Below are 25,428 nucleotides of genomic sequence, written 5' to 3' on the forward strand. Positions count from 1 at the left end.
ATACGCAGGAATCCTGAAGTCAAATGTAATACCTTTTTAAGACCTTTTTTAAGACCCTTTCCATACATTTTAAGACCTCATCGCCACTTCGAGTTCTAACCGGTTACATTGGCGACACACTTTACCTCACATTGACTTTATACAGTATTGATTGTCCTTCCTCCTTATCTTCCAACCATTTGGACGCAGACTTGCATTTCCCCATAACGATGTTGTTTAACAACCGCCGTAAACGGACCTTCGCGCGCTATCAAGCAGTGAGCGTGCGATGTCCTGTTCAGATGACGTCAAATCCAACGGGATGCCATAAATAAACTACGAAGAATCCCACTACACACCTACGCAATGATTACATTCAGGCAAACTGTAGAATACAACCTCTTTGGACAATTTATATACTTATTACTTACAAGCTACAAAATGTAATACCTTGGAAAATGCCATTTAATACTTTTTAATAGCCTTCATTTTCACTAAATTGATTTATCAACTTTTAAGACCGCGCGGACACCCTGTTATGGAATGTAGTGTTTGATAATGCCAGTGAACCAATCCTCAAGTGTCACTATGTCAGCGGGATATTTGTGTAACTTGTGTAAAAGATCACAATACCTCAAAGTTAACAGGAATCATGTTTACTGCAATCTTTAGAGAAACCTCAGTTTGTGCAAACACTGGTCTCAACGTCATCAAGAATAATGAAGCCTTGTGCGGGTTCTTCTGGGAGGAAGAGAGAATAGAAAAAGGCAAAATGAGACGACAATGAAAACGCAACCAAACTGGCATTTCTCTAGACAGTACAAATGTATACAATGATGTAGAACTGTAAATGAAGTAGCACCAAGTCATACATCTCACTGCCACAACAAGTCTTTGTATTCCCAACAACATATTTTCATCAAAACAGGTTTAATAACAAAACCCATGTTAACCATTACCACTGTGATGTGACTTTTATAAAGAAAGTGATTTATTTCACCCAACATGACAGAAAACAGTTTTTAATCATATTTAATAGTTAACATCTTTCAACAGAGACCGTGAAGTAAAAAAAATGGTCTGTTCAAAATTAACACTGTTCATCCACACATGCATGCTGTCCCGTGTTCAAGTTGCTGAGGGAAGTCAATTCAGGTCCAGCAATTCCAAAATATATCCGAGTAACCATCATGTTCATTCTCTCATGGAGCCGATGTGTCAGTAAGACGAGCTGTGATTGGCTGCTGCCTTTATGAGTTTATGACCCGTTGATGGGGTGGTGGAGTCGCACACGGAGGCTTCTGGCTGCCGGACCACCTCGTCCAGCTCGTTGATGAAGTGTTTGAGATCCTCCAGGCATCGCTCGCGGATCTCCCCGAGGTTCTCCCTCAGGGGAACCTGCAGCTGCTTCTCCAGGTTGGCGTCTTTAGCCACCAGCATCTTCACCACCATGCCGAATGTCTCGCAGTCCTGCCGGTACACCTGGAAGTGCACAGAAGCAAGTTAGTTAAAGTGGACCTATCATGCTATATTTGAATAATATAGTGTAGGACCATACCTATATAAGGCATATTTATACTTTTTTTTTTTTTTCAAAATACCAAACAGATCATGCATTTTAGCCATGCCTCATTTTGCTCAATTTGACATTTTTTAGATCTGTTTTAGCAAGGGTTGATTCTGTGAGAACAGCACCATCTACAGGCCTGGCATATGTACTACAACGTCTCCAGCGCTTTCGAACGGCAATGCCGTGGTTGTCTCCTCCTGATTGGTGGAGTTGGCCCAATAGCCGTAGCGCCACTGACGTCAGGACAGTGTTCAAATCTGGATCAGTTTTTATCAGATCCGTTGCAGACCCTTTTTTAGAGATTTGGGTATGAAGGAAAATAGAGAGGGTTGTGTTTTCTGACACTTGGTGAGTTCCCTGGAACACCGGGGACACATATTCATGTAGAAAAGACGTACAAAAGTGCATGATAGGTCCCCTTTAAGTTAGAGTTAAATGTTCCATATCATCCCTTTCCTGTAGTGTGTTATTTTGGTTTTAGGTGCATGCAAGTACTCAGCACAGGCAGTATGAGAAACATTAATACCTTTTTGAACATGAAAGCACGGAAACATGTCACGGTAGAGGTAGAGGATGCACATAACCTGGAAATGAGAATATGTCCTCTAAAAAAGCTTTTGGGCAAAACAAATTCAAATCGAATCTTTCCTCTAAGGAAAACACATCTACATCCATTCTCATGTATAGTTTAGGTATTAAAAGTGGGGCTGGGCAATATACATCCATATTTTAAAAGATAGGACACTAGACATTGTCATTTGATTTTGGATCTTGTGATACAAGTGTGGTTTTTCCCTTGTTTGAAAACAAAAAGTTATGACATTTTCAGAACTTACCTCACTGTTTTAGCCGTTCTATTATTGCTTGACCCACTTAATCATTATCTACTACCAATCATTATCAAAATGTTCATGTTGCAAATATTCTGTGAAAGCATTAATGTTAAACTAAAACAATATTGTCACCGTTTTGATATTGAGGTATTTGGTCAAAAACAAGTGCTATCTTTCAAAGAGAGATATCTGGGCTATCCCCATTATTATTATTGTGTTACCCTAATGGTCCTGGGGAGGCCAAGGTATCAAGGTATAACAAATATATTGTTATACGATTTCTTTGAATCGCCCAGCCCTACTGAGGAGTGTAAAGAGGTCAAAGCCTATAAAAGAAAACGTTTCACCCCCTCAGTTAGGTTTCTTGTTTCCTTCCTGCCTAACCTGGCGCCTAGGTGTAAATATCCCAGTGTCATTGAGGCCGAGCGGATCATTCTGGTGTCAACACACATCACGCAGTGTCAAAAGATAAACACTTTTCCTCTCAAGTTTAATAAGGGCCCTTTTTATATAGGACAGGGTGGCCCAAGAAGCAATAAAAGCTCCCCTTTAGAGGCTCATAACAGGTGTGAGAGGGACAATGAGGAAGAGGTGCTGGAATCTTGTTTGGGAGCTGCCATTTCACACCCAGCCTCAAATGTCTCATAAAAACAATGCAGGGGGTGGGGGCTTTTACATGAAGAGGACTGATTAGCAAAACACCAGAGGATCGTTTCTGATTCCTGATCATTCACATGAGCTGACAACGATAGACAGTGAAGAAGTGGGAAAATATCACGGTGTCATAATAGTAGTTCAGTCGTTTCTGTTGCCGTCTGGCAGACGTTACCGCAGCATCCTGGCAAGGACAAGAAGATTCGGAGACAGTTTCTTCCCGCGGGCAGTGAGACTGTTAAAAAATTGAACTGTTGAAACAACTTCAAACATTCATCTGCTACTCAGTAGTATGTATCTAATACCTAATATATATATATATCATTCCAATAACTTGTATATAGACTTGTACTGCACTATTCCACATCATCACTTTATTTTATAACTATTATTCTTTTTGTATTGCTCTTGCTCTTATTGTTATTATGTTATTATGTTGCATTGTTGGAGAAGCCTGTGACATAAGATTTTCAACTACATAATTACTCTGTAGCTATGTCAGATTGACAATAAAGAACCTTGAACCTCAGTCAGACAACTCACGTGTTTCTTAATATGTTTATTAGAAGCAGCATATAGTTGAGTTTGGCGTCTAGGCTCGGGCCTCATCACTCCACAGATTTACAAAGAACATTGAGTGATGATTGGATAACTATCCCCCCGAGCCTACAGGTGGAAGCTGGGGTGGAGGTGGTGGGGTGGTGGTGGGGCAGGCGAGCAGCAGCAACATGAAACACAGCAGCAGGAACATGAACGCAGCAATAGCAAGTGAACACAGCAGTGGCTGCAGCAGCAGCGAGGCAGAGGCAGGAAGACCTGGCAGCTTAAATAGAGCGGCATGTTTAGGAGAAAGTGTTTGGTTGGTTGTAAGAGGGACGAGGTGCGTCACGTGTTAATGTATGATTGGTGCTCGAGTTGACTGCCTGAACTAGCTCGCAGGCTTCGCCCCATTACTTTGTCTGTATAGAAAATATTTTTTTTCCACAGAAAAAGTACCAGATTGGCTGTGGATGGTTCCCACACATATCTAGGCAGGGTCCTTTGCTGCATCTCTCTGCCTTGTTTCCTGTTGTCCCTCCTCTAGTGTAATCTAATAATAGCTTAAAGTGCTCCAAAAATAAACGAGAATTACTGCCTTGCAGCAAAACGCCCATCGTACCGGTCACGTTGCAGTTTTTAGACATTTGTGTGACTGTGCAAGTGTCTTAATTAGCAGCACATGAGGCCAAAAAGGAGTTTTGTGAGGTCAGAGTGAACTTGATCTTTGACCACCAATTCAGTTCATGATGAGTCCAAGTTGATGTTTGTTCCAGAAGTCATTTCATTCTCTCCAGGGATGGACGGATTACCGTTTCTGGCTAGAGGCGTTATAGAAATACACATCAGGACGTTTTGTAATCCGCCAGTGTGATGCTCTACTTCTCTACAAAAATGGAACAGATTTTAGACACACCTCAATTTCTCTGGACTGCTGCTCACTCTTCTTTTGGTTTGTCTCCATCTGTCCCTCCACTATTTTCTCTCTAGAAAGTTGCTCTCCATCTTCCCTGACTGAGCGGGAATGTATTACCGCGCTGATACGGCTACTTATTAAGTCGTGCCGCGGGCGGACACAAGGGCACCTCCAATGACGAGGCCTGTGTGTTTATACGTGTGCCTGAGAGTGTAAAATTAGGCCAGGCCAGGCTGGGTTTCAGTCGTTCACCGGATACCAACGCTGGCTTCGATGCTGCGGGGCGTTCAGGCTCGCTGGCTTATTTATAGCTTTTCACTACGTTCCTAGAGCAGAGAGCATAGCCGGAGTACAGGAGAGATCACAAATAAAGATCTGTTGTCAAACACAGTTTATGTACAGGAGGCAACTTTCCAAAAACCTGCACTGCATGAAAGAAAATGTCCAGTTTAAAACGTAAACAAGGGATACTTAACTTTGTTGTTAGGGGGGGCCACATTAGAAATAATAGGAGTCCAGGGGCCACTAAGGATTACTGTGGTTTAGCCCAAACATCTGTCTTTGGGAGATAGCGCTGGGCGATATGAATAAAATCATATACCACAATGTTTGACCAAATACCTCAATGTTAATGAGGTTTTATGACCATATTGTAAAGGTAGACCATTAGTGCTTTTACAACACGTTTACACAAAGAGAATGTATTAAATAATATGTAATGTGGATTTAACATATAAGCATGCAAAGACCAATTACAGATCAGCTAGACGACCTGATAAATTCACAAAATGATATCACTTAGCTGTTATGCAGCCAAGAAAGCAAAACACTTTACAATATCCTAAATGGTAAATGGACTGTACTTATATAGCGCTTTATCCAGTCTTTAAGACCCCTCAAAGCGCTTGACATTAGGGCTGTGCAATTAATCGTATTTTAATCGCAATTACGATTTTGGCCTGCCACAATTACGAAAACAACATAATCGAAAAAAACGATTATTTTGCTTTGCTAGGTTGTGACCGTGCACTACAACATATTTGATCTAATTTATTTTAGTCTAATTTATTTGTATTTATCATATTTACATATGTTTAGTAGCTTGTTGAAGTGCGCTCCAAAATATTTGTTGATCTTGTTTATTGGTATTTATTATTTTGATATTATTTATTTAAATGAATTATACGTTCAGTGTAATCAACAGTTAAAAATATACTGTTCAAATTATTATTTGTATTTGTTTTAAAGTTCAATAAATGGATGTTTTCAAAGTCAATGAATAATCGTTTAATAATCGTGATATCAATTATTGACCAAAATAATCGTGATTATGATTTTTGCCATAATCGCACAGCCCTACTTGACATACATGTCGTTCACCCATTCATAGAGAGCAGTGTATGTTACTCTAGGAACTAACATGCATACACATTCACACACCGTTGGCCATGCCATCGGGAGCAACTCAGGGTTAAGTATCGACATGTTGACTGCATGGGCTGGGATCGAACCCACAACCTTCTGGTTGAAAGACGACCGCACTGCCTCGCAGCCACAGTCGTCCTATCTGAAACAATATCTTATACCACAATATTGATACATTTCCCAGACCTAGTGGGATCATATTCAACAAGCTTCATTAGTGTATGTATGCATTGTTATGCACAAACGGACATTTTTCTTTTCACTTTTATTGTTAATAAGGTACCAATGTGTTTCAATTAATATTGATTCTGATAATAGAAAAATGGTATCACTGACCGACCAATCAGAACGGTTTCCTCCTAATATTATCTACTTAGCGACTTCAGCGTCAACGCATGAGATGAGAGCTTCTTACTGTATTCCCTCTCTCTTGACCCACAGCAAACTCTGTCAGTGTTGTGTGAACAGTTACAAATCCGGATTGTAACAATAGGATAAATTCATTTACAGGAAATGTGAGGACACACGTAGAACATGAGGATACAAACACTTTCAGGAAAGAGTGCTTCAGTAAAATAAACAAATTCTGGGTGTTTCTACACCCCATGTACATTCCTCGTGTACAATACATGATGAAGTGGAAGACGTTGCAAAGATCAGACGAACTAAACCGTATGAAACTCAATCCTGTGATAGCCCTACCCTAAATTTAGCAACAACAAATGGTCCGATTCATTTCTTATCACAACCTCAACAGCTGATAACAGATAGTCAATGTTTTTATCAACGTATCGTAGGAAGTATCCAATCAAGGGTGCCGACAACTGCTTCTTTGAATACAGGGAAAGTTGTTTTCCGAGATAACAATGTGCTGAAAATGAACTTCCTGAAGCCCCTCCTTTGTCAGGAAGGACTTGACTTTGGGTGGGGTCGGTACAGAACCATCTCTGCGTCTAGAAGCTTCTTAAATGTTCTTTAGCCAGTTAAAGTAAGGGTTAGGAATGACTGTGTGAGCCTGACTGGGGCTTACAGTTCTTCAATCTTTAAAAAGGTTGGAACTGTCTGGTTTTCCATCTTGTAGCGGAATATATTTAGAAACCTCAACAAATGAAATAAAACTATCACAGCCTGGATTGTGAGGAGTGAAACATAATACCCTTTATTGCCTCCGATGCCTTGTCACTCACTGTAACCAGTTAGTCTGAACTGCAGCCAAAGTCAACTCTGACAATGAGAAGGGGCTTCAGGTTGAATTTCAGCAGACCTGTTTCACTTAGCTACACAAACACGCGGGGCGGCGGTGGTACGATGCGGCGCAGCACGATGTCGGGCCGATGATGGAAACTCCAGTGTGGAAAAGTGTAGTGAGTGAGGAGCTACTGGACCGGAGTGTGTTTGTGTCCGTGTGTACAGAAGAGATGGCTAGACCAGATTGGGGGCAGAAAGCCAAACATCTGGACGACACTTGTCAAGACTCTGAACACATCGAGTGCCGGTTGTGACACAAACCGTGCTTGTTGTTTCAGACCGAAAAAGGAAAGCGTGTCCTCCTGGGCATGGTGGGAAATGAACACCAGCCTCCAGACTTAGGCTATGACATTTTCCAGTTTGTTTTGTCTGCCATTTTGCCAGGTAACTAACCATTATGTGAGGCGATTCTCACAGGTTTTAATCAGTGTTTATATAAAAGGGTTTAAAAAAAGGGTAAGAAGTGTCGACTTACAAAAATCTGAAATACTTTCGGGATCGTCCATTCATATTTATTTTAAAAAATCAACATATTGACCCGGAAATAATTGAGATGGATGGTATTTTGTTTTATCTGCTCTTTTAAATCTCTTTAAAAAAACACTGATTTTATGTACATTTAATTATGTATTTTTTTGTTTTATATGGAATAGCCACATGGGACCATTTTTATTTAAACTTTTTTATGATGATCTTAGAATTATTACCACCAATCCAATACATAAAATGAACGCTCCGGCTCTGTTAACAAAAATTAGCAATGTTTATCTATATAATGTAAATCTCTTATAGTGGTAGGGGAACCCTGCTGTTTACCCCGGGCATCATATTGGATAAAATGTTTGGTGACAGTCTTATGTAACAACGAATCAAATGTAAACACAACGGGGGATATGGAGGTCAGCAGAAAAGATCAAGGTTCTGTGCACACGTGATACGCTAAGTCGATAACGTAATTATCCTGCTAGGTCTAGTAGTGTGTGAGAGAAACACAGCTGACTGAGGCGAGGTCCCAGTACATGAAAGTGTTCTGGAAATCACAAAGACCAATGCGGAGGACAAGAGGAGGAAAATAACCGCTGATAATCATCTGGATCTACGGACAATTCCAAAGAAACTTCATATCACTGAGAAAATGGAATACACAATTGCAAAATAATCTCATGACTACATTCGAAGATTAAAGCAAAGGAGCATACTGAAAATGGAAACACGATAATAACCTAAAGGGTCAGTGTGTTTTTTGGTCATTGGATTTTCTTTTCACAAAAGGATATTCAAAAACAAAAAACCAGTGGATATTTAATTTTTGTTTTAAAATGGAAAAAGTTAAATTGAAATACAAGGCGTTTTTCTTTATCACGGTCAAAAAGGGATTTACTAAATTAAAAAAAACGGGATGCATTTCATTTTATACTTCTCAAAAATAAAAATAAAACCACTAGTAAACAGAAACTAAAAAAAAACCTGTTTTTTCATATTCTGTAACCGGAAGTTGTCTTACAAAATAAGAGCGCAGATGAGGACAGTCCTGTCAACCCAGTCTCACAAAAAAACTTGTAATAGCTACGTTGGTCCAAAGGCCCTAAAGACTATTCTCGACATGCGTCTTGCTAATCGTTTTCTGTAATCTGTACCATGTGACAATCGAAACAAATTAAACTACCACAGCATAGCTCGAGTGATGTGAGGAGACGCAGGTGTGGAGAAAGAGACTATAAGAGGCTATAAAACAGGCCAGAAGCTGCAGCGTAGGCAACCCTATAGGCTCTGTGGCGCAGCTCCATGTGGGGGCGCAGTGTGTGCTCCAGGGCAGAGCTGGATGGGGTTTAATGATCCCAGTAAAGCAGCGGTGGTGCTCAGTGCCTTCATTAGATAACTGAGCAGAGCTGGAACCTCGGGCCCCGGGGCGGTTTGAGCTCCGTTGTGCCCTCGATTTATTGTACGCACAAATCTATACCATGCCTGAGCTTTACTTGTGTTTCTGTTTTCGTTTATATGTTCCTGTAACGTACATTAGCCTAGTGTTTCTAAATCCGTGTGTGTAAACAATAGAGGGTTGTACTGTTGAGCTATGCAGGATATTAAACTGGTGTAAAGGTTTAATGAGCAGTTGTTGCACAAAGAGCTGCAGAGATGCATTTAACAACCAAATTCGCCAGATAATGAACCATCATTCTGCTGTGAGACATATCTGGTAGCGGTGACAATTGGTGTACCCATCACTGTGAGTGGAGGATAGAAAAGTGAATTTCCTGCCTTATTAGGACCATAATAACAGATGGATGTTCCAGAAAATCATATCCAGAGAAATAAGAGAGACTAGATCACCGTAGGGGATTGTGCAGAGGGTACAGTATGTCTCACGGGTGAACCAAGATTGTAAAGCGCTTTCAGTGATCAAAAACACATCGAAAATAGCTATATTGAAACACACATCATTTACCAATACCACATATATTTAGTTTCTAAACAAATGATTCATAAATACCAGTTCATTCCGTATCCAACCAAACTAGTGTATTTTCTTTTATGAGCTCATGGTGAGTTTACAGAGAACAGTGTTTCTACTCTGTTCTAGTTCATTTCCCAGGAGATAGTTAGTGGTGATGAAGTCGGTATTACAGGCAGAGATTGAGTCGTACTCTAATAACTCTCTGTGGAAGTTTGGGCACAGATTATCTTTGAAATAATCTTTTATAAGCTTGGAATTCATGCCAAATGACATGAAAAGCATTTCACTTAAAGTGGACCTATCATGCTATTTTTAGGCAATAGCATAAGTCTCAGATAAATAAACATATTTAAAAAAACATGACTATGAAGTGTTTTGCTCAAAATACCAAACAGATCATCCATTCTAGCCATGCCTCATATCCCTCTATTTCACTTCCTGTTTCAAAAGTGATGATTTGGGTATAAAGCTTAAAAAAAATAAAAATTGATAAAAAATAAAAAAAGGGGGGGCTGAGCTCATGCGGGACCCGGCAGCTACTGTCTAAACTAAATACTGCCGTGATGAAACGCCATATCATGGATTATCAAGGATTGTTTCTGAAACAGTATAGAGCTCAAAGGCTTTCTCTCTTGCCGGTTATACCACAAGGTGAGTTCCTTTTTATTTCCTGCTTCTTCACACACATGCTCTCCAGTACAGGTTAGCTCTGAGTGTTAGCGATGCTAATGTAAACACCGACCATATTACGTCCAAAACAGTCGGGCATTGTTCAGGGTTCTTACACCTTTTCCAAAGTCAAATTCAAGCACTTTTCAAGCATTTTCAAGGTGCATTTTCAAGCTTTTCAAGCATCTTACAGCTGTTGTAAATTACATATTTATATACACATACTTATACTCAAATGATTATTTCCCTACCTCACATTAAATCTGATGTTCTTTATGCTATAAACAACCAAATGTGTTTCATAATAGCATTCTACATGAGGATGAAAAATTTAAATTTTTAGAAAAGAAAACTAAGTTTAATATTTCAAAATGAGACCCATCTGTACGTAGACTGGGCATCCCATATAACCTGGCTGAGCCAATATAAAACAATCAGCCAAATAACTTTTCAATATATTATTGATTACTATTTTTGAGGTACTTTTAGGTTGGCAGTAAACATAAGTCAGAGGTAAATGGTTTACTTTTACTCCACTACATGTATTTAATACCTTTAGTTACTTTACAGATCTGGATGAATGATGTGAAATATAATCAAGTGTTAAATCAGACTTTAGTTCCACCTGGAGTAAATTCACAAGCTACCCTGCAGTATACAAAGTCATTCAAACTAGCTGCACCTTTACCAGCTTTGAGAACACTTTAATGATCAATCATTATAAAACATATCATATACAATTATTAGGGATGCTCCGATCGCCAATTTTGGAGCCGATCGCCGGAATCAGCTTGTTCCAGAGGTAGATAAAATAGCTAAGTGTGTTAGGTCCAAGTGTTCTGCTTCGCTCACCGGTCCGTCACAGCGGGTGGAGCTGCAGGATTTCTGCTTCACACACACGTTGCATACCGCTATTTTATTGTCACTTTCGGACACTTAAAATACTGCCAGACTAGTGAAGCCATTTTGGCGAGCTTGTTTTGCCGCGCACAGAGAAAAGTGTCATGTATTTTACATGCAACGATAGCCTAATCTAAAATGCTCTACTATGGCGTACCTTTCGTGTGGTGTGTGGCGTCAGCGCAGACTCTCGCATCGTTATTGTTGCACACTTTGCAGGAGGCTACTCTTGGGCTTCGCTTGACCCTCGTCTTAGCCATGGCTTGTATTTGTCTTCTGCTAGCCAACGCTCGTTGAAACGGCAACCTCCTGGCATACTGTCATCTATCACTCTCATCAGAATGCCCAGGTCACACACGTAACAAAACACTTGCCGGTCACGCGCATTGCGCGGGAAGGCCGGAGCGGAGCTGTTTTATGTAAAAGCGAAGCAATTAAGCGCGCTCCGACTTCTTTATTTTCTTTTAATCTAAAAAGCGAAGTAAAGCATTTACAATTTTAAGCACTTTATCCCAAATTCAAGCACCATTCCCAAAATTCAAGCACTTTTCAAACCTTGAAAACACCTTGTACAATTTCAAGCATTTTCAAGGATTTCCAGCACCCGTACGCACCCTGATTGTTTCTGATAGCAACTTTCTGATAGGGCCGTGGGTCCACATTTCAGATATTACGTCATATCGGACGCAAATCTGGATCAGCTCTGTTGCACCCCCGTTTTTAGAGATTTGGGTACGGAGGAAAAGAGAGAGGGTTTTATTTTCTGATGCTGCGTGAGTTCCTTGACACACCGGGGACACGTATTGATGTATAAAACACATCAAAAAGTGCATTTTGCATGATAGGTCCTCTTTAAATGTGAGGCTACCGCTAGAAAACATTACATGTCATGTTATGGTCCTGTTGACAAAGCCCTGCTACAAGAGGCCTAAAGTTAAGATGTAAATTGGGCAGTACCTTCTCTATCTCCTGAGCTTTGGCTGAGATGGCCCTTGCTCGTCGCTCCTGGAAGTTGTCCGGCGACAGCTTTTGGCATTCCTCCACGACGGGAGTCACCAGCGGCTCTTCTTTGTCTCCTTCTGGGGCGTGGTTATCCTCCTGGAAAGGTAGAAGGACAACCAGGTGATTCACTGTCTAAGGAAGACTCAGAGAGGTGAGCACAATTATTATTAAGCAACTGCCACAGCATGGGAAAAGTCAGGAAATGAATGCCATATAACTACAGAAGTGACAATAAAAAACATATAATAGGAAAACAATGAACGGACTTAGGTCAGCAACTTGTAGCCATTCACATAGAGCCAGTGCAACCTGACCTACTGACTGTTTAACGTCACGGCAAAGATGTGTGTGATGAGGCGTACCAATAGATGAAGCTCAGATTTACAGGAGTTCTTGAAGCTGAAAAGCCCGAGTATACGCTGAGAAAGTTGGGTGCTGTGGATTTCTTCTTACAACTACTCGACAAATTGGGAATCCATAGAAATTACATCAGATTTATATGCCTTCAAATCTGCCAGATCTCCATTTTGCACACTGATCTTATTACTTAGAAACTACGACTAAAACCTGGCTTAACATTGCACTCATTTTCCAAAGTGAATTGTAGAATGCGATATGTTGTTATTTCTTAATAATGGGAAATGGGGCCGGGAAAGGCCAAGATGAGCCTGTCTAATGGATAGCCTGGAAACTCAATCACCCATAAGTATTACTGTGAGAGCCAAAACAAAGAGCAAAGGGGAGAAATGAGGCCAATTTGGATCAACGCTCAATTTCTTTTGCTCATTTCCTGATTCTATTAGAGTTTGAAGGCCAGGGAGCAGAGCTGCCCAGCCATGACTAAGGTCCGGTCATACATTAAAAAGGGAAAACGGGCCGCGGACTAAGTCATATTAAAACTCCAGATGAACGAGGGGAGAAAAATCGCAGGGGATGGTACATCGCAATGTCTGAGTGTGGTCGGAGATAAAAAAAAAAAAGGCAAGACTCATAAAAGCATCATCCAATTATTCCTCCGTCTGATTCTCTCCCTGAAGCTTTGCTTGGGAGGAGTACGCCTGTACGTTTGTCAGAGTTCCTTAGACTCAGTGAGAATATATCTGTCTGAGTCTTTCACTTCAACGGGCTGGGCACAGCGTCATCAATATGAAGCTATACGTTATACAAAAAGGCACAACAATCTAATCTCATCAGGATGGATTAACTCTTCCTACCTGCACAGGAACCACCGGCGGAAAATAGCAATTTGCTAAAAACCATTACATCTTATCTATTCGTTGTGCTTTGTCCCTGTTCAAATGAAGAAACGTAACGTATACATGGATGTTTAAAGAGGTTTTTGGACCTAAAGTTCTTGCAAATTGATCTGGTCAATCTGGAACTGACCATGAACATTTTCTAATTACTGCTTTAACAAATTATTTCATACTCTTCCACCGTGGTAGAAGAACAGCAGCAATCCGAGTGGGATCTAACCAACACATGTTTATGAGCTTGTTGATCTAACTTGCCCCGATCCTCTGTCTTTACCTTCAAGGAAACCATGATGGAAATCCAAAAAGAATCCAAATTAAAAAAGGCATTCAGCCAATTAGTTTTTGGTAAATTTCACTCATGAATTGAAACCTCATGGTGACGCTACAGGAAAAGTCAGGGGAACATCAACCACTCAAGTTTCAATAACATCCATGTCCGTCGAAAAATGTCATTATTTTTGTATTCATCCTAAAATACATTTGTGTGAACTTGCCATTGTTAGCATGAAGTATGGCCCGAAATATTTTGTTTTGTAACATCACAGTAGCCTTGATGTGTGACCACAACATTCTAAATGTCAAGAGTCGGATTGGATTTTTATGCCAAATTTCTAAAAAAATTCCTTCCATAGAAAACATAATGCCCCAGCAATGGCTTTCCCCAGCATGGAGGCATTGAAAACAGTAGACTCACCGACGCTGTACCCCTAAATATATCACAATAACTAAACTTCTGAAAGGACAACAGGTTTATAACCCCTGTGATCCTCGGCCTGCTTGTGTTTCCCCGTTAGCATCCCATGATCTCAGTAATCATCTCGGTGGGTAAATGTCATACTGTAATGAAAGAGTCTGCCTTGTACAGCGATGCATCACTTTGGTGACCTTTTCAGTTACAGGGCACGCTCTCCACCCGCTACGCCACCATGGCTCGAAGCTGCTCTTTAGACCCCCCCCCCCCCCCCAACCCCTCCCCTCTCTCTTCTGTCTGGGATGGCTCCAGAGAGCCTGCGAGTGTGTTTGTTGAATCCCCACAGCAGGCAGCGGCAGGGGCCATAAGTGCAAGCTTGAGAGGGGGGCACAGTGCAGGCCTTTCATCTCGGCCAAGGTTACGGGTTTGTGCCCCCAGAACACAAAAAAAACAATGCACCACAGGCTAGATCAAACACAGCAGCAGTGTGTGTGTGTGTGTGTGTAGGGGTGGGGCACTTTGTAAAACTTTCATCACAGCTGGATGGTGGTGGGTGGCACTAACAAAAGTGCACATAAGGAGGAGAGGACTATGTTTTTACTTTGTTAAGCATCTTGTAATTTCGAGAGTATAAAGCAAGTGCATGGATTTGCAGCTGTGTCGCCCACTTGAGAAGACGACTCAGGAAGAAAATATCTAAAAACATTCTAATTACCTCCAGCGTGCTCTGAAAAAGATCAGAGGGCTGCTAATGGGATACATAACGAGCCTGCTTTGACATTAAAGCGGCATTTAAGGATAGTTTTATGGGCTTTTTGATCAAAGAGCACATCAGGAGAAAGAAGGAGCAGTATAGTTTACAAAAGAGGGTTTGAATGCTTCAGAATGGACGGCAAACTGCGTAACTCAGTATTATTTGACCAATCTAAATCATCTGAAATAAATGTGACACTGCAGTTTTTACACATCAGTGTCGCTGACATGCTACATCTACTCGACAGTCACAGCTGCCAAACACAGTATAAGTTGCTCTTCAACAGAAAAAAGGAAGCGATTGTTCATTGTAAAACGGCCTGCACGCAGTCCATTGAGTTCCACAGGGACTTCTCCTGGCTTTGCGGCTTAGATCATATGATAACGCTGCGACTCGAGCTACCGAGTTAGCCTCTTCCCTTCTGGGTGGCCGGGGCCAGACGCATTGCGCCTAATCACATCTGATTCTATTTACACTCCTCTGCGTAGTTGGAGATGGATGATATCAGCCAAACAGGCAGGAGATATCTACATTAAATACTTTTTTTAAAACACTTTAAAAAAAGGAAGCACGGCTCGTACTTTCGTAGATACTTGAGCCCCTTTCCCCCCCCCCTGCACCACTACAACTCCTGTGATTGAAGTCTGCTTACAGCACAGGTAAACAAAGCACAGGCCCGATGGCTTTTACGCGCTGTGCGACGGCCACTTTAAAAGCCATTAACATACTTCAATGCAACTAAACACTTATTAGAAGGATGGCATTTAAGACGTTCCAGATGCATCCTGCTGTACAGTGACAAAAGGCGGGATGTATAATAAACAAAAAGGGGCTTTTTTTTTGGACCGAATTGCTATTTGTAACAGAAGACCCGTTTGAAAAGAAGCATAAAAGGCTTTTTTATGAAGCAGAGTTGTAGTTTGTTACCTTGAATGATATTGCGCTGACTGGGGAGCCTTCTCTCGACAGGCCAGGGATTTTGTCTGGAGAGAGAAATAGAGACAAAACAAAGTGTGACACTTGAGTGAAACATATGTGATAAAGAAGATTTAGAATGGAGAAAATGACAGGAAGCAGTGGAAGAAGACAATTAGTAGGTTTGGGAAGTATTCAGTGTAAGTAAGGGGTGATGTTTGGTTCCAGGATCCACACAGGTACCTAGGCTAGAACAATCAGGAAACACATGGTTCACAAATCACGCTCCGAAGTGAAAAGATTCAACGTCACTTTTACAAATTCCCTCTCATCTATCAGACACCTCATATCGCTTTCCTTCCCTCCTTTTCTTTTCTCAAGCGAGTATTCTAACCGAGGCTTTGTGCAATCCAGTCTGGAAGCTTCAGGGATATCCATCAGACATCCTATCCCCTCTCCCTCTCGCTCCACACACGACCTGGTGGCATCTTTACGAGGCCTGACAAAGTGGCAGACGGAGCGGGGAGTGATCCGGCTTCTGGACACATTACAAACACTCCTTCTCTCTCGGGTTACCCACACCGGGAATAGGTTGAGTTTAACGGTTGTAACCTTTGTATGTTTCGGAAACAAACCCACTGCATAGAATTTCATCTCGCTTTCATTCATTTGTATGGCAACAATAATAATAAAAAAGAATCACTTGAAAGACAGGCAGGGGCTATATTACATACAGTATGATGGAGGAGGTACATTGGATTGTTTATGTTGAGACATCCATGGAAATAACATTATTTTTAATGCACTTGTCAATTTTGTGAGTTTAAGCTCTTATGCTTAAAGTGGACCTATCATGCTATATTTGAATAATATAATGTAGGACCATACCTATATAAGGCATATTTATACTTTTTTTTCAAAATACCAAACAGATCATGCATTTTAGCCATGCCTCATTTCGCTCAATTTGACATTTTTTAGCTCTGCAATCTGCAAGGGCAGATTCTGTGAGAACAGCACCACCTACAGGCCTGGCATATGTACTACAGTGTCTCCAGCGCTTTCGAACGGCAATGGCCGTGGCTGTCTCCTCCTGATTGGTGGAGTTGGCCCAATAGCCGTAGTGCCACCGTCCTGACGTCAGGACAGTGTTCAAATCTGGATCAGTTTTTATCAGATCCGTTGCAGCCCCTTTTTTAGAGATTTGGGTATGGAGGAAAATAGAGAGGGTTGTGTTTTCTGACACTTGGTGAGTTCCCTGGAACACCGGGGACACATATTCATGTATAAAAGACGTACAAAAGTGCATTTTGCATGATAGGTCTCCTTTAACATACGCCGACGTCACAGCGGATGGAAATCTGTATCCGCTCGTTGTACACTCGTTTTTAAAAGATTTGGGTATGGAGGAAAAGAGAGAGGGTTTTATTTTCTGACGCTGCGTGAGTTCCCCGACGCACCGGGGACACATATTTATGTATAAAAGACATCACAAAGAGCATTTTGCATGATAGGTCCCCTTTAAAATATAGATTTCTGAGGAAACAAACCAACTGCTTTTCTATTAGTCTGCAACAACTATACTGAACTGTACTTACCAGAGATCTTGCTGTGTGAATAAGTCTCTTCACATCCTGTAGGAAGACCAAACTGTAAGGTCACTGACCATGTACACAATAACTACACTCTCCCTTATCCAATAGCCATCCATCAAGCACACTCTCTGCCCCGATGCTTCACTAGAATATGTTTAACGGTGCTTTGCTCAGCTTCTTAAGAGGTTACCATCATGCATCATAAACATTGAGGCAACCGAGGCTTACTTTGCCACGTAAGCATGACGACCACTTGCCAGTCTTAAAAGGGTCCAGTAAAAATGTCAAAAAAGGAGATGGCAGCATCGAAGATGGTAGGAGACCTGAAGGAAACGGTTTGCTCGGATGGTTTAGGTATACAAAGCATAGAAATAAACAAATGCGTATGCTAGCAAGTTCAGTTAATCTTAGATTTGTTGCTGACATGCTGCGAAATTAGTCATGTAAAACTTGAAAGGCTGCACATGTCCAGTGTCAGTAACATCAAAAAGAAAAATACAAATCTAAGATTCAATCAGGCATAGAGTGGTGCAGGAATGAGTCCTACGACCCACAAATGAGTCAGCATTTTTCAACTTTTCTTATTTGAAGTCACTTTTTAAAAAATGCGTTTTTGCTTAGATGTCTGAAATAAGGTCTGTGGTTAACACACTCTATTGAGGGTTTCACAGGTTGAGGGACCCTTTGCTTTTAGCTCATCACTGCACCACCTTATTAAGACTATCCAAGTATGCAGTTTGCCAAATGCCAGCATATGAATAGGGACAATTACTTTAAAATGTCTACATGCATCTGCAAGGTTAGCATATGTTATGTCATATTTACAGATCAGTGTAGGAAGCAAGGAAGGTGCTACCACAGAGGAACCCATTACAGTCACCACTAGCATCTAGTGAACAAACAGAATTCTGTGCGACGAACTTCAGACCTGGGTGAAATCACTTCCGTGTTAATTCGGAGTTTATTATAGCGAGAATACTTAAGGGCAATTATTTAACCGAGGTTCATTTGTTTGATTATCTTCTATAGGTTTAAAGCTTTTGCAGGCCCTTAAGTCTGTCCTCCATCCTTGTATCCTTCTCCAAACTTAGTGTCAGTAATAGGACGCCACAACATTTCCTTCTGACAGGACAAGGATGCAAGGAGACGAAAGGAGAGGAAGAGAAGATTTGCTTATTGTCACCCAAGTCTGAGCTTGTTTCAAATGGCTTTATGTACAGACCCAAAGTTTCATGTCCAATCTGTTGAGGATAGAGCGCCCCCCAGAGGGGATCAGATAGACCTGCATGACCCTCTGGAACGTCCACACCTGAAAAGCCGGTCACCCACATTACGAGTTAAAGGAGGAAGCAGTCAAATAATAGAGGAACATGAAGACAGGAAATGCATGTTTTGGGAGGGATTGTCCTGAATTTCAAACGTTGATGTTGTGCGTCTTTCTCCTGCCCCCCCCACTCCTCCCCAATTTATTTATTTTGTATATAAATGTATTAATTATTATTATTTATAAAAGGGTATTGTTATTTATTATATAATCATTATTACTATTATAATATTTTTGTACCTTTTCAATTTTGTAACTTTTGAATGATTATTATATAATTATTTAAACAAAACAATTATATAACAATACACACACACTTATAAATGATCCTAATTAATGAATTACTATTATAATATATATTTTTTTTATTTTACCATCAGTATTTTTATTTAAAATGTATTTATTTTGCACATTTTTAATGATTAATATTTATACAATATACATTATTTCCTATGACAATCTTTCTTTCTTGTCTTCACTCTCTCCTCTCCACAGTAAAGCAAACATGTTTATACATCTGCATCCAAGTTAAGATACATTTGTGTATGTATTTTCTATATATAGGACAAGTACTGTACATGTACATGTATTTAGATATCGTTACACATGTATGTCTTTTGATACCCCATAGCCTTTGGGTAAGTCACTAAGCCACTATTTTGATCAAACACATCACACTAGACGCTTATAACTTAACTGTTATATTTTGCGTCCCTTTTAACAAATAATTTTGAGGGGAATTTCTTGTGATGTGTCATTTTTGTAAAGCAATATGAGCTGCATGTGTTGTATGAAAAGTGCTATATAAATAAAGCTTTATTAGTATTATTATTATATTTCCCCTTGTGCCGAGATGGACAGAGGTTTTAGGGAGTTGGGTGGGGAGGCTCTATACTGCGTTAAGGGTGGGGTCTCTACGGGACCTACATACTCTTGCCTTGCTGTGAGGGGAACTGCAGGCTCTTGGCTCGGTCCGGGGAGTATCCTCTGCTGCTGACGCTGGAGCCCGAGCGGCTGTGGGGAGAGCGGGCCACCTCGCGGCGCACCGGGGAGCGCTCTCTGGGGGGGGGGAACGGGGCGGCCTTCCTCCTGAAGAGGTCTCTGTCCTCCCTGGGAGAAGCAGAGGGGAATTATTTGAATAGATTATTCTCAGTGTTTTTTTCTAAATGTTAACAGGGACCGTTTCATCCCACAGGCCATAAGACTGTTAAACACCTGAACTTTTGAAAGAACATCCATAACATTCATCTGTCTGCAACTTATATATAAATATTCCAATTGCTTGTATATAGACTATTCTGCACAATTTCTATCATATCCTTATTTGTTTTATTTACTTGCACTATTATCTGTTTTATTGTGTTGCACTGTTGGAGGAGCCTGTGACCTAAGAATTTCCTCGTCATAACTACACTGTAGCTATGAACAAGTGACAATAAAAGCCTTGAACCTTGACGATCCTCTTCCTTATTTGACAACAGATGCAACAACCAGTGCGTGAATATAACCAAGTACACTTTACTGCAGTCCTGTACTTTGAGGTACTTGTAGTTTCCCCGAGTGTTCATGCCACTTTCTACATTTCAGAGGGAATATAAAGTATGTTTTACTCTACTGCATTAATCTGACAGCTTGAGTTTCTTTGCCAATTTAGAGTTTCAACACAAAATAATGCATAAAATAAGTTGGTTTGTTATAAATTGAGCGATCCAGCAATATATATATATATTTATATAAATATATATAAATGTATTTGCCGGCTTAATGACTCTGATAATGAAATCCTCTAGGCCTTATCAAACATAAGGTTTAGTACTACACGCTACCAATCACAGCTGTGGAGGCATTGGTATAGTTGTCTCTTTGTAGGACACTGATTTAAATTATTCTTAAACTATGACATTTTTTTATGCTGTGTATGTAATTTATTATATGTAATGTCTTGTCTTTTATCTGGACACTGAGTCTGTAATAAAGTTTTCATTCATTCATATATAGGCCTACAAGTAATATAAATAATTAAACGCTTAATCAAATTTGCTTATTGACAGAATTTCTTTCATTTTTTCCCCCAGCTTCTCAAATGTGAAGACTTTTTCTGCATCGAGTACTTTCACTTTTGTAATACTTTTCCTTATACTTTAATTACATTTTCAATGCAGGACTTTTTACTTGTAACAGACTATTTTAAGCATTAGTCAAGTGAATCTGAATACTTTAACAACCACACATTTTTGAGAGAATCTAAAAAACACTTCTACTCTTTCATTTTTTGGTTCCAGTGCCTACACAGTACAACACTGCCATCTAGCATTCAGGCCTTGACATATGACAGGTTTAATTCTGACCGTTTATACCAGGTGTTTTCACTAATAACACACTTCCTTTCTGACATCAGCATTTATGGTTGCAATGAATAAACCACATGAACTTGGGCTACGCAGGGTTAGCATGCACTCACTCGTACCCTCTGTCTAGGTTGAGGATGGCCTGCACCAGCGTGTCCTCTCCGCTCTCGGGCAGCGACCGGGGGGCCGGGTAGAGGCCTTGGCTTCGTGCGCTGTGAGGTTGTGGTGCACGGGCGCTGAGGGAATAAACACACATATGGGAGGTCAGCTGCATTCTGTACAACATGGCATGCCTGAGAGGAATATATGGTCGAGTTTTGTTTTGTAAATATTGCAACAAAAAGCAGTTTACCCAAACTCCAGAGGCCTTCCTGGGAGGGGCTCTTCCCTGGGAACTCTGTAAGGATACTCCTCCTATACAATTACAAAAAAAGCCCTAAATTGTGAGTGTGCATATAAAACCATCAACATTAGAACAGCTAGGTAGTTGCAATATGTCTGCAGCAATTGTATGACTGTTAGTGTAAATTCATATGTACAGTAAGTAACTGTGGTGCAAATATTAGTATCAATAGTAATCTTAATTTAAAGGGTTTATAAAATAACAAAACATTCACAAAAATATCTACGAGTTTGATAACAGGGGCATATGCTAATATTTCTGATTTTCAAAACGGACTTTTTGACTCATATTTGATATTTCTCTGCTATTGAACATTTTGTTTGCACATTTGTCGTCTCGTTCAAATTAAGCTCAAAGTGAAATGCTCCTTCTCAGTTGTGGAAGTTTCTTTCTATTCAATTATGTTCATAGGTAAGAAGAAAAAAACACATTGATAGTATGACTTTTAATGTTCTCACCCTCCTTGCAGGCGGAACAGCTCTCCGCTCTGCAGGGAAGTGGATGTTGTCGCCGTGGTAGGCCCTCTGATCTTCATGATAATTTCGTGGCGCTCCTTCGTTCGGGAAGTAGCGTGGTCCTGCTTCGTATTCGTACCCGCCGCGGCCATAATCTTCCTCCGGCCTGCCAAAGGGGACCCTCCTCTCCGTCGCCCCAGCAGGACGTAGGTACGCGCCCTAAAAGGATGGGTATATGTTGAGATTTGATGTTAAACTTTAAAAGAGGTTATTTTATAACAAAATGATGTTTAATTCAAAGGTTTTTATTGTCATATGCACAAAGCTACAGTGTAGAAATGGCAATTCAATTCTTCTGACCTGAGCTCCTCCAACAATGCAACATATATAATAAAATACAAAACTACAATATAAAAAGCCTATATACATGTCAATAGAATATGATATGTACAAGAACAGAATATGAAATTAAATAATGCAAATTAAATACGGTTTATTGCGGTGATAACTATTTATATAAATTAGTATATTGCAAGATGACAACAGGAATGTTTATCGAGGCACTTAACAGAGCTCAAGTGTTTAGCAGTCTTATGGCCTGTGGGATAAAACTGTCCCTGAGGCTGGTGGTTTTTGTGCGGATGCTGCGGTACCGCGAGAAGAGACAATAGGCAGAAGTCACTTTGTCCACACTCACCGGTCTCTCTGTTAAAAAGCGCTCATCGTACACGTCTCGTATGTTCCGCTCTCTCCTGTACGTCACTGCAAAATGAAAACAATGTAAGAAACCGTATGTTCGAACATGCAATCGGGCAAGGGTAATTCCTCAAAAATAAATGTAAACAAGGTCCTGTAGTCATTGATGCAATACCAATGCTTATGTGTACTATAAATGTATTTGCAGTTCATGCTTGTCGCCTTTTAATTTTTTTTATGCAAGTCTACTTATTTTCCTTCTGCCTTTTATCTGCACTTCACCTTTGCTGCTGTAACTGTACTTTCCCCCCGCTGCAAATAAAAGATTTCTGATTCTGAACGAAGATAATGGTAAATGATTCATCTGATGACATCAATGGGATTTTCATTATGTCGATCAATTTTGGTTTTGCCAAGTGCATGATGCAACACGAAGAAAGGTCTTGCATAAAGAAATATATACACATAAGGGTCTGAAGTGTGTCCCATGTGCCACATATTGTGTTTTGTAATGTGATCTCTATCAAAGGCAGTAGTTGCGTTTATCTTGTTGTCAAGGTGATGTTAAAAAATAAATGAGAACTTACTTTTGGACCTCTGTCAGTCGCAGTGATGTACCGATCTTCAAGACAATCTGTAAAAAGATTTAGTAAATAGTGTTAGATTAAACACTTTGAGTTTTCAACTGTTGAGCGTATATAAAGAAAAAATAAGAAGAAGGGGGAAACAGGTTGTAATTGTATGGTTTGACAACTAGATGTCATCACATAAGATATACTTTATTGATCCCATACGTTTTCGTTCCACTATTTAGGTAAAAACTCTTCATTACAGAACATGAAGCAGTTCTTTAAAAGGAATGTAGAAAGAAAAAAAACGTTGTAGGTTGCATGTTTCCTTAAATAAGATAAGATATGAAGCACTGTTTGACAAGTAGATGTCATCACATAACATAACAGTTATTGAGCTGGCTGAGAGTATTGTCTGCAGATTAACACAAAAGTAAACACAACAGTAGCTTGATAGCACCTAGACTATTAAATACAAAAACCCCTTCATGCACTGTAATGTCAACACACTGCTTAATACTGTAGTTTCACGTACATCAAAATACTAGCAATGCTAAAGTTAGCCCTCATACGTGTTGAAAGCATTCACACGTTCAATTGTATGGGATTTTCAATAGATATTAAAACACAAAAACACCAAATACTAATTCACGCCAAAACCTTGCATCTCAGAGATCATTACGTTTTAAACAACGCATAGGAAAGGGCATTAATTCCAGTAAAAAAAGAGGCAAACAATCGTACCTTTCTCTCTATCGTTTGGTTAGCTTAGCATTTCCCGGTAGCTACATGGACAGGCGGCTATCTTTATTGGACGAGGGAGGTGCATACGTCATCAAGTGGGGACGTTCAGTCAATGCGTTTGTTTCTCTTCAAAATCTTATTATACATCCATGTTCAAAATGAGGAGATAATGGAAATTGATAAGATACAAATTATACTTTATTGATCCCAAATTGGGATGTTTTTCTTTCGTTACAGAAGCATAAAAAACAAGTCATTGCATAAAGCTAAACATTTAAAAGAGTAGAAAGTATAACATATCACTATCTACAAATCTGTAAACTATCTGACAAATAAAACACTATTTAGGGCCAATTTACAGCAAACAAATCCGTGTACCATTAAGTGTGCAAGGAAGGGCATACATAATTGCATATAAGTGTACAGTGTGAAGTTATAAGTCAAGTTAACATAAGAGTAATCTGAGTTTTTTTATTGAAATGTAATTGAACTGTACTGTGTAATATTAGATTCACCTGTACTTTAATCTGTTTTATAATTGCTTGTGTGATAGAGATTACGCAATGTTTTATTAAGTGTTTGTTGATTCTGCCTAAATACTGCAGATGGAAATCAGAAATGAGCTAAAATCTGGCATAAATCCTCTCTTCCCTTTTCTGAGACTAATGTATACATGGTCCAAAGTAATATTAGACATTGAGTCAGGGAGACTATTATATTATTTGACACAAACAGAGATTGAGTAATTCCTAGCATTCGGTGCCATTTCAGCTAGGTTAATCAAAAATACAAAACATAATTTTCCATGTTTTTTTTGTATTTAATCTGAATGATGGCTTGTTAAAGTATAAGAAAAATATTTTGGTCAAGCTCAGGATATTATGTTTAAAAAAATTCTTTTTTAACATAGGCTAATGTGTGTCCACCCTGTTAATGTGAAAAATAGTAACAGGGTGGACATTTTATGCTAAACTTGGCTATTGCTACATGTGTGATGATAATCAAGCTAGCACTTGGTGACAACAGAAACATATATTTGATCGATATATTCACCATATTTTCTAAATGTAAAACAAATGATCAGTTTCCACTAACATGAGCATAACAGGGTGGACATGTTATGCTTTACCGCAACAGTTAAGTTCTTTAAAAACGTTAAAAAAAACGTTGAAGGAAGAATGCATACACTTTGCTTCTTGAAGATGATTTTTCCACTCAAAATGTATCCTTCTTCTTGAGTCATACAAATAGTAGAATAGTAAAGGGGTTTGTCCAGAGGGATTCAAATCAGAGTAACAGGGGGGACATTCAAACAGGGGACACACACTCTTTAAACAATACAAATTAATTCATAAAAAAAACTAAATTTGGTGAGGAATATTAGCAAAAGGGTTATACAACAGTGACAAAAATGTAGAATTTTTTTGTATTTCTTTGATTTCTTTCTGTATATCTGTTACAGAAGTTGAGCAAACATGATTGGGGACACA

The 25,428-nt window shown here is 39.8% G+C and overlaps 1 protein-coding gene across 6 annotated transcripts; it reads right to left on the reverse strand.

Annotated features, from left to right (window-relative positions):
• Positions 1-619: 619 nt before the first annotated feature.
• On the reverse strand, positions 620-24,030 carry pphln1 (periphilin 1). 6 transcript variants are annotated; one of them, XM_034131343.1, is made up of 11 exons: positions 23,939-24,030; positions 23,213-23,259; positions 22,627-22,691; positions 21,933-22,148; positions 21,424-21,485; positions 21,191-21,307; positions 19,655-19,833; positions 18,622-18,708; positions 15,817-15,872; positions 12,144-12,284; positions 620-1,461 (listed from the first exon to the last, which is right to left on the reverse strand). In XM_034131343.1, coding segments are annotated over exons 2-11 (1,188 nt in total). In that variant the 5' UTR covers positions 23,214-23,259; positions 23,939-24,030; the 3' UTR covers positions 620-1,197. The 6 variants fall into 6 exon arrangements, with proteins under 6 accessions (XP_033987234.1, XP_033987236.1, XP_033987233.1 ...); XM_034131345.1 differs by having other exon boundaries at positions 19,661-19,833; positions 21,185-21,307; XM_034131342.1 differs by having other exon boundaries at positions 21,185-21,307.
• Positions 24,031-25,428: the final 1,398 nt, after the last annotated feature.

The sequence above is a fragment of the Trematomus bernacchii genome, unplaced genomic scaffold, assembly GCF_902827165.1.
Source record: "Trematomus bernacchii unplaced genomic scaffold, fTreBer1.1, whole genome shotgun sequence".
In the NCBI taxonomy this organism is placed as follows: domain Eukaryota; kingdom Metazoa; phylum Chordata; class Actinopteri; order Perciformes; family Nototheniidae; genus Trematomus; species Trematomus bernacchii.

Coding starts and splice junctions, on each gene's coding strand:
- pphln1 (XM_034131342.1), bottom strand. Junction 18,709..19,654: donor CCCCTCACAGCAAGGCAAGA/GTATGTAGGTCC, acceptor CCGGCTTTTCAG/GTGTGGACGTTCCAGAGGGT. Junction 1,462..12,143: donor AAGCTCAGGAGATAGAGAAG/GTACTGCCCAAT, acceptor GTGCACTTCCAG/GTGTACCGGCAGGACTGCGA.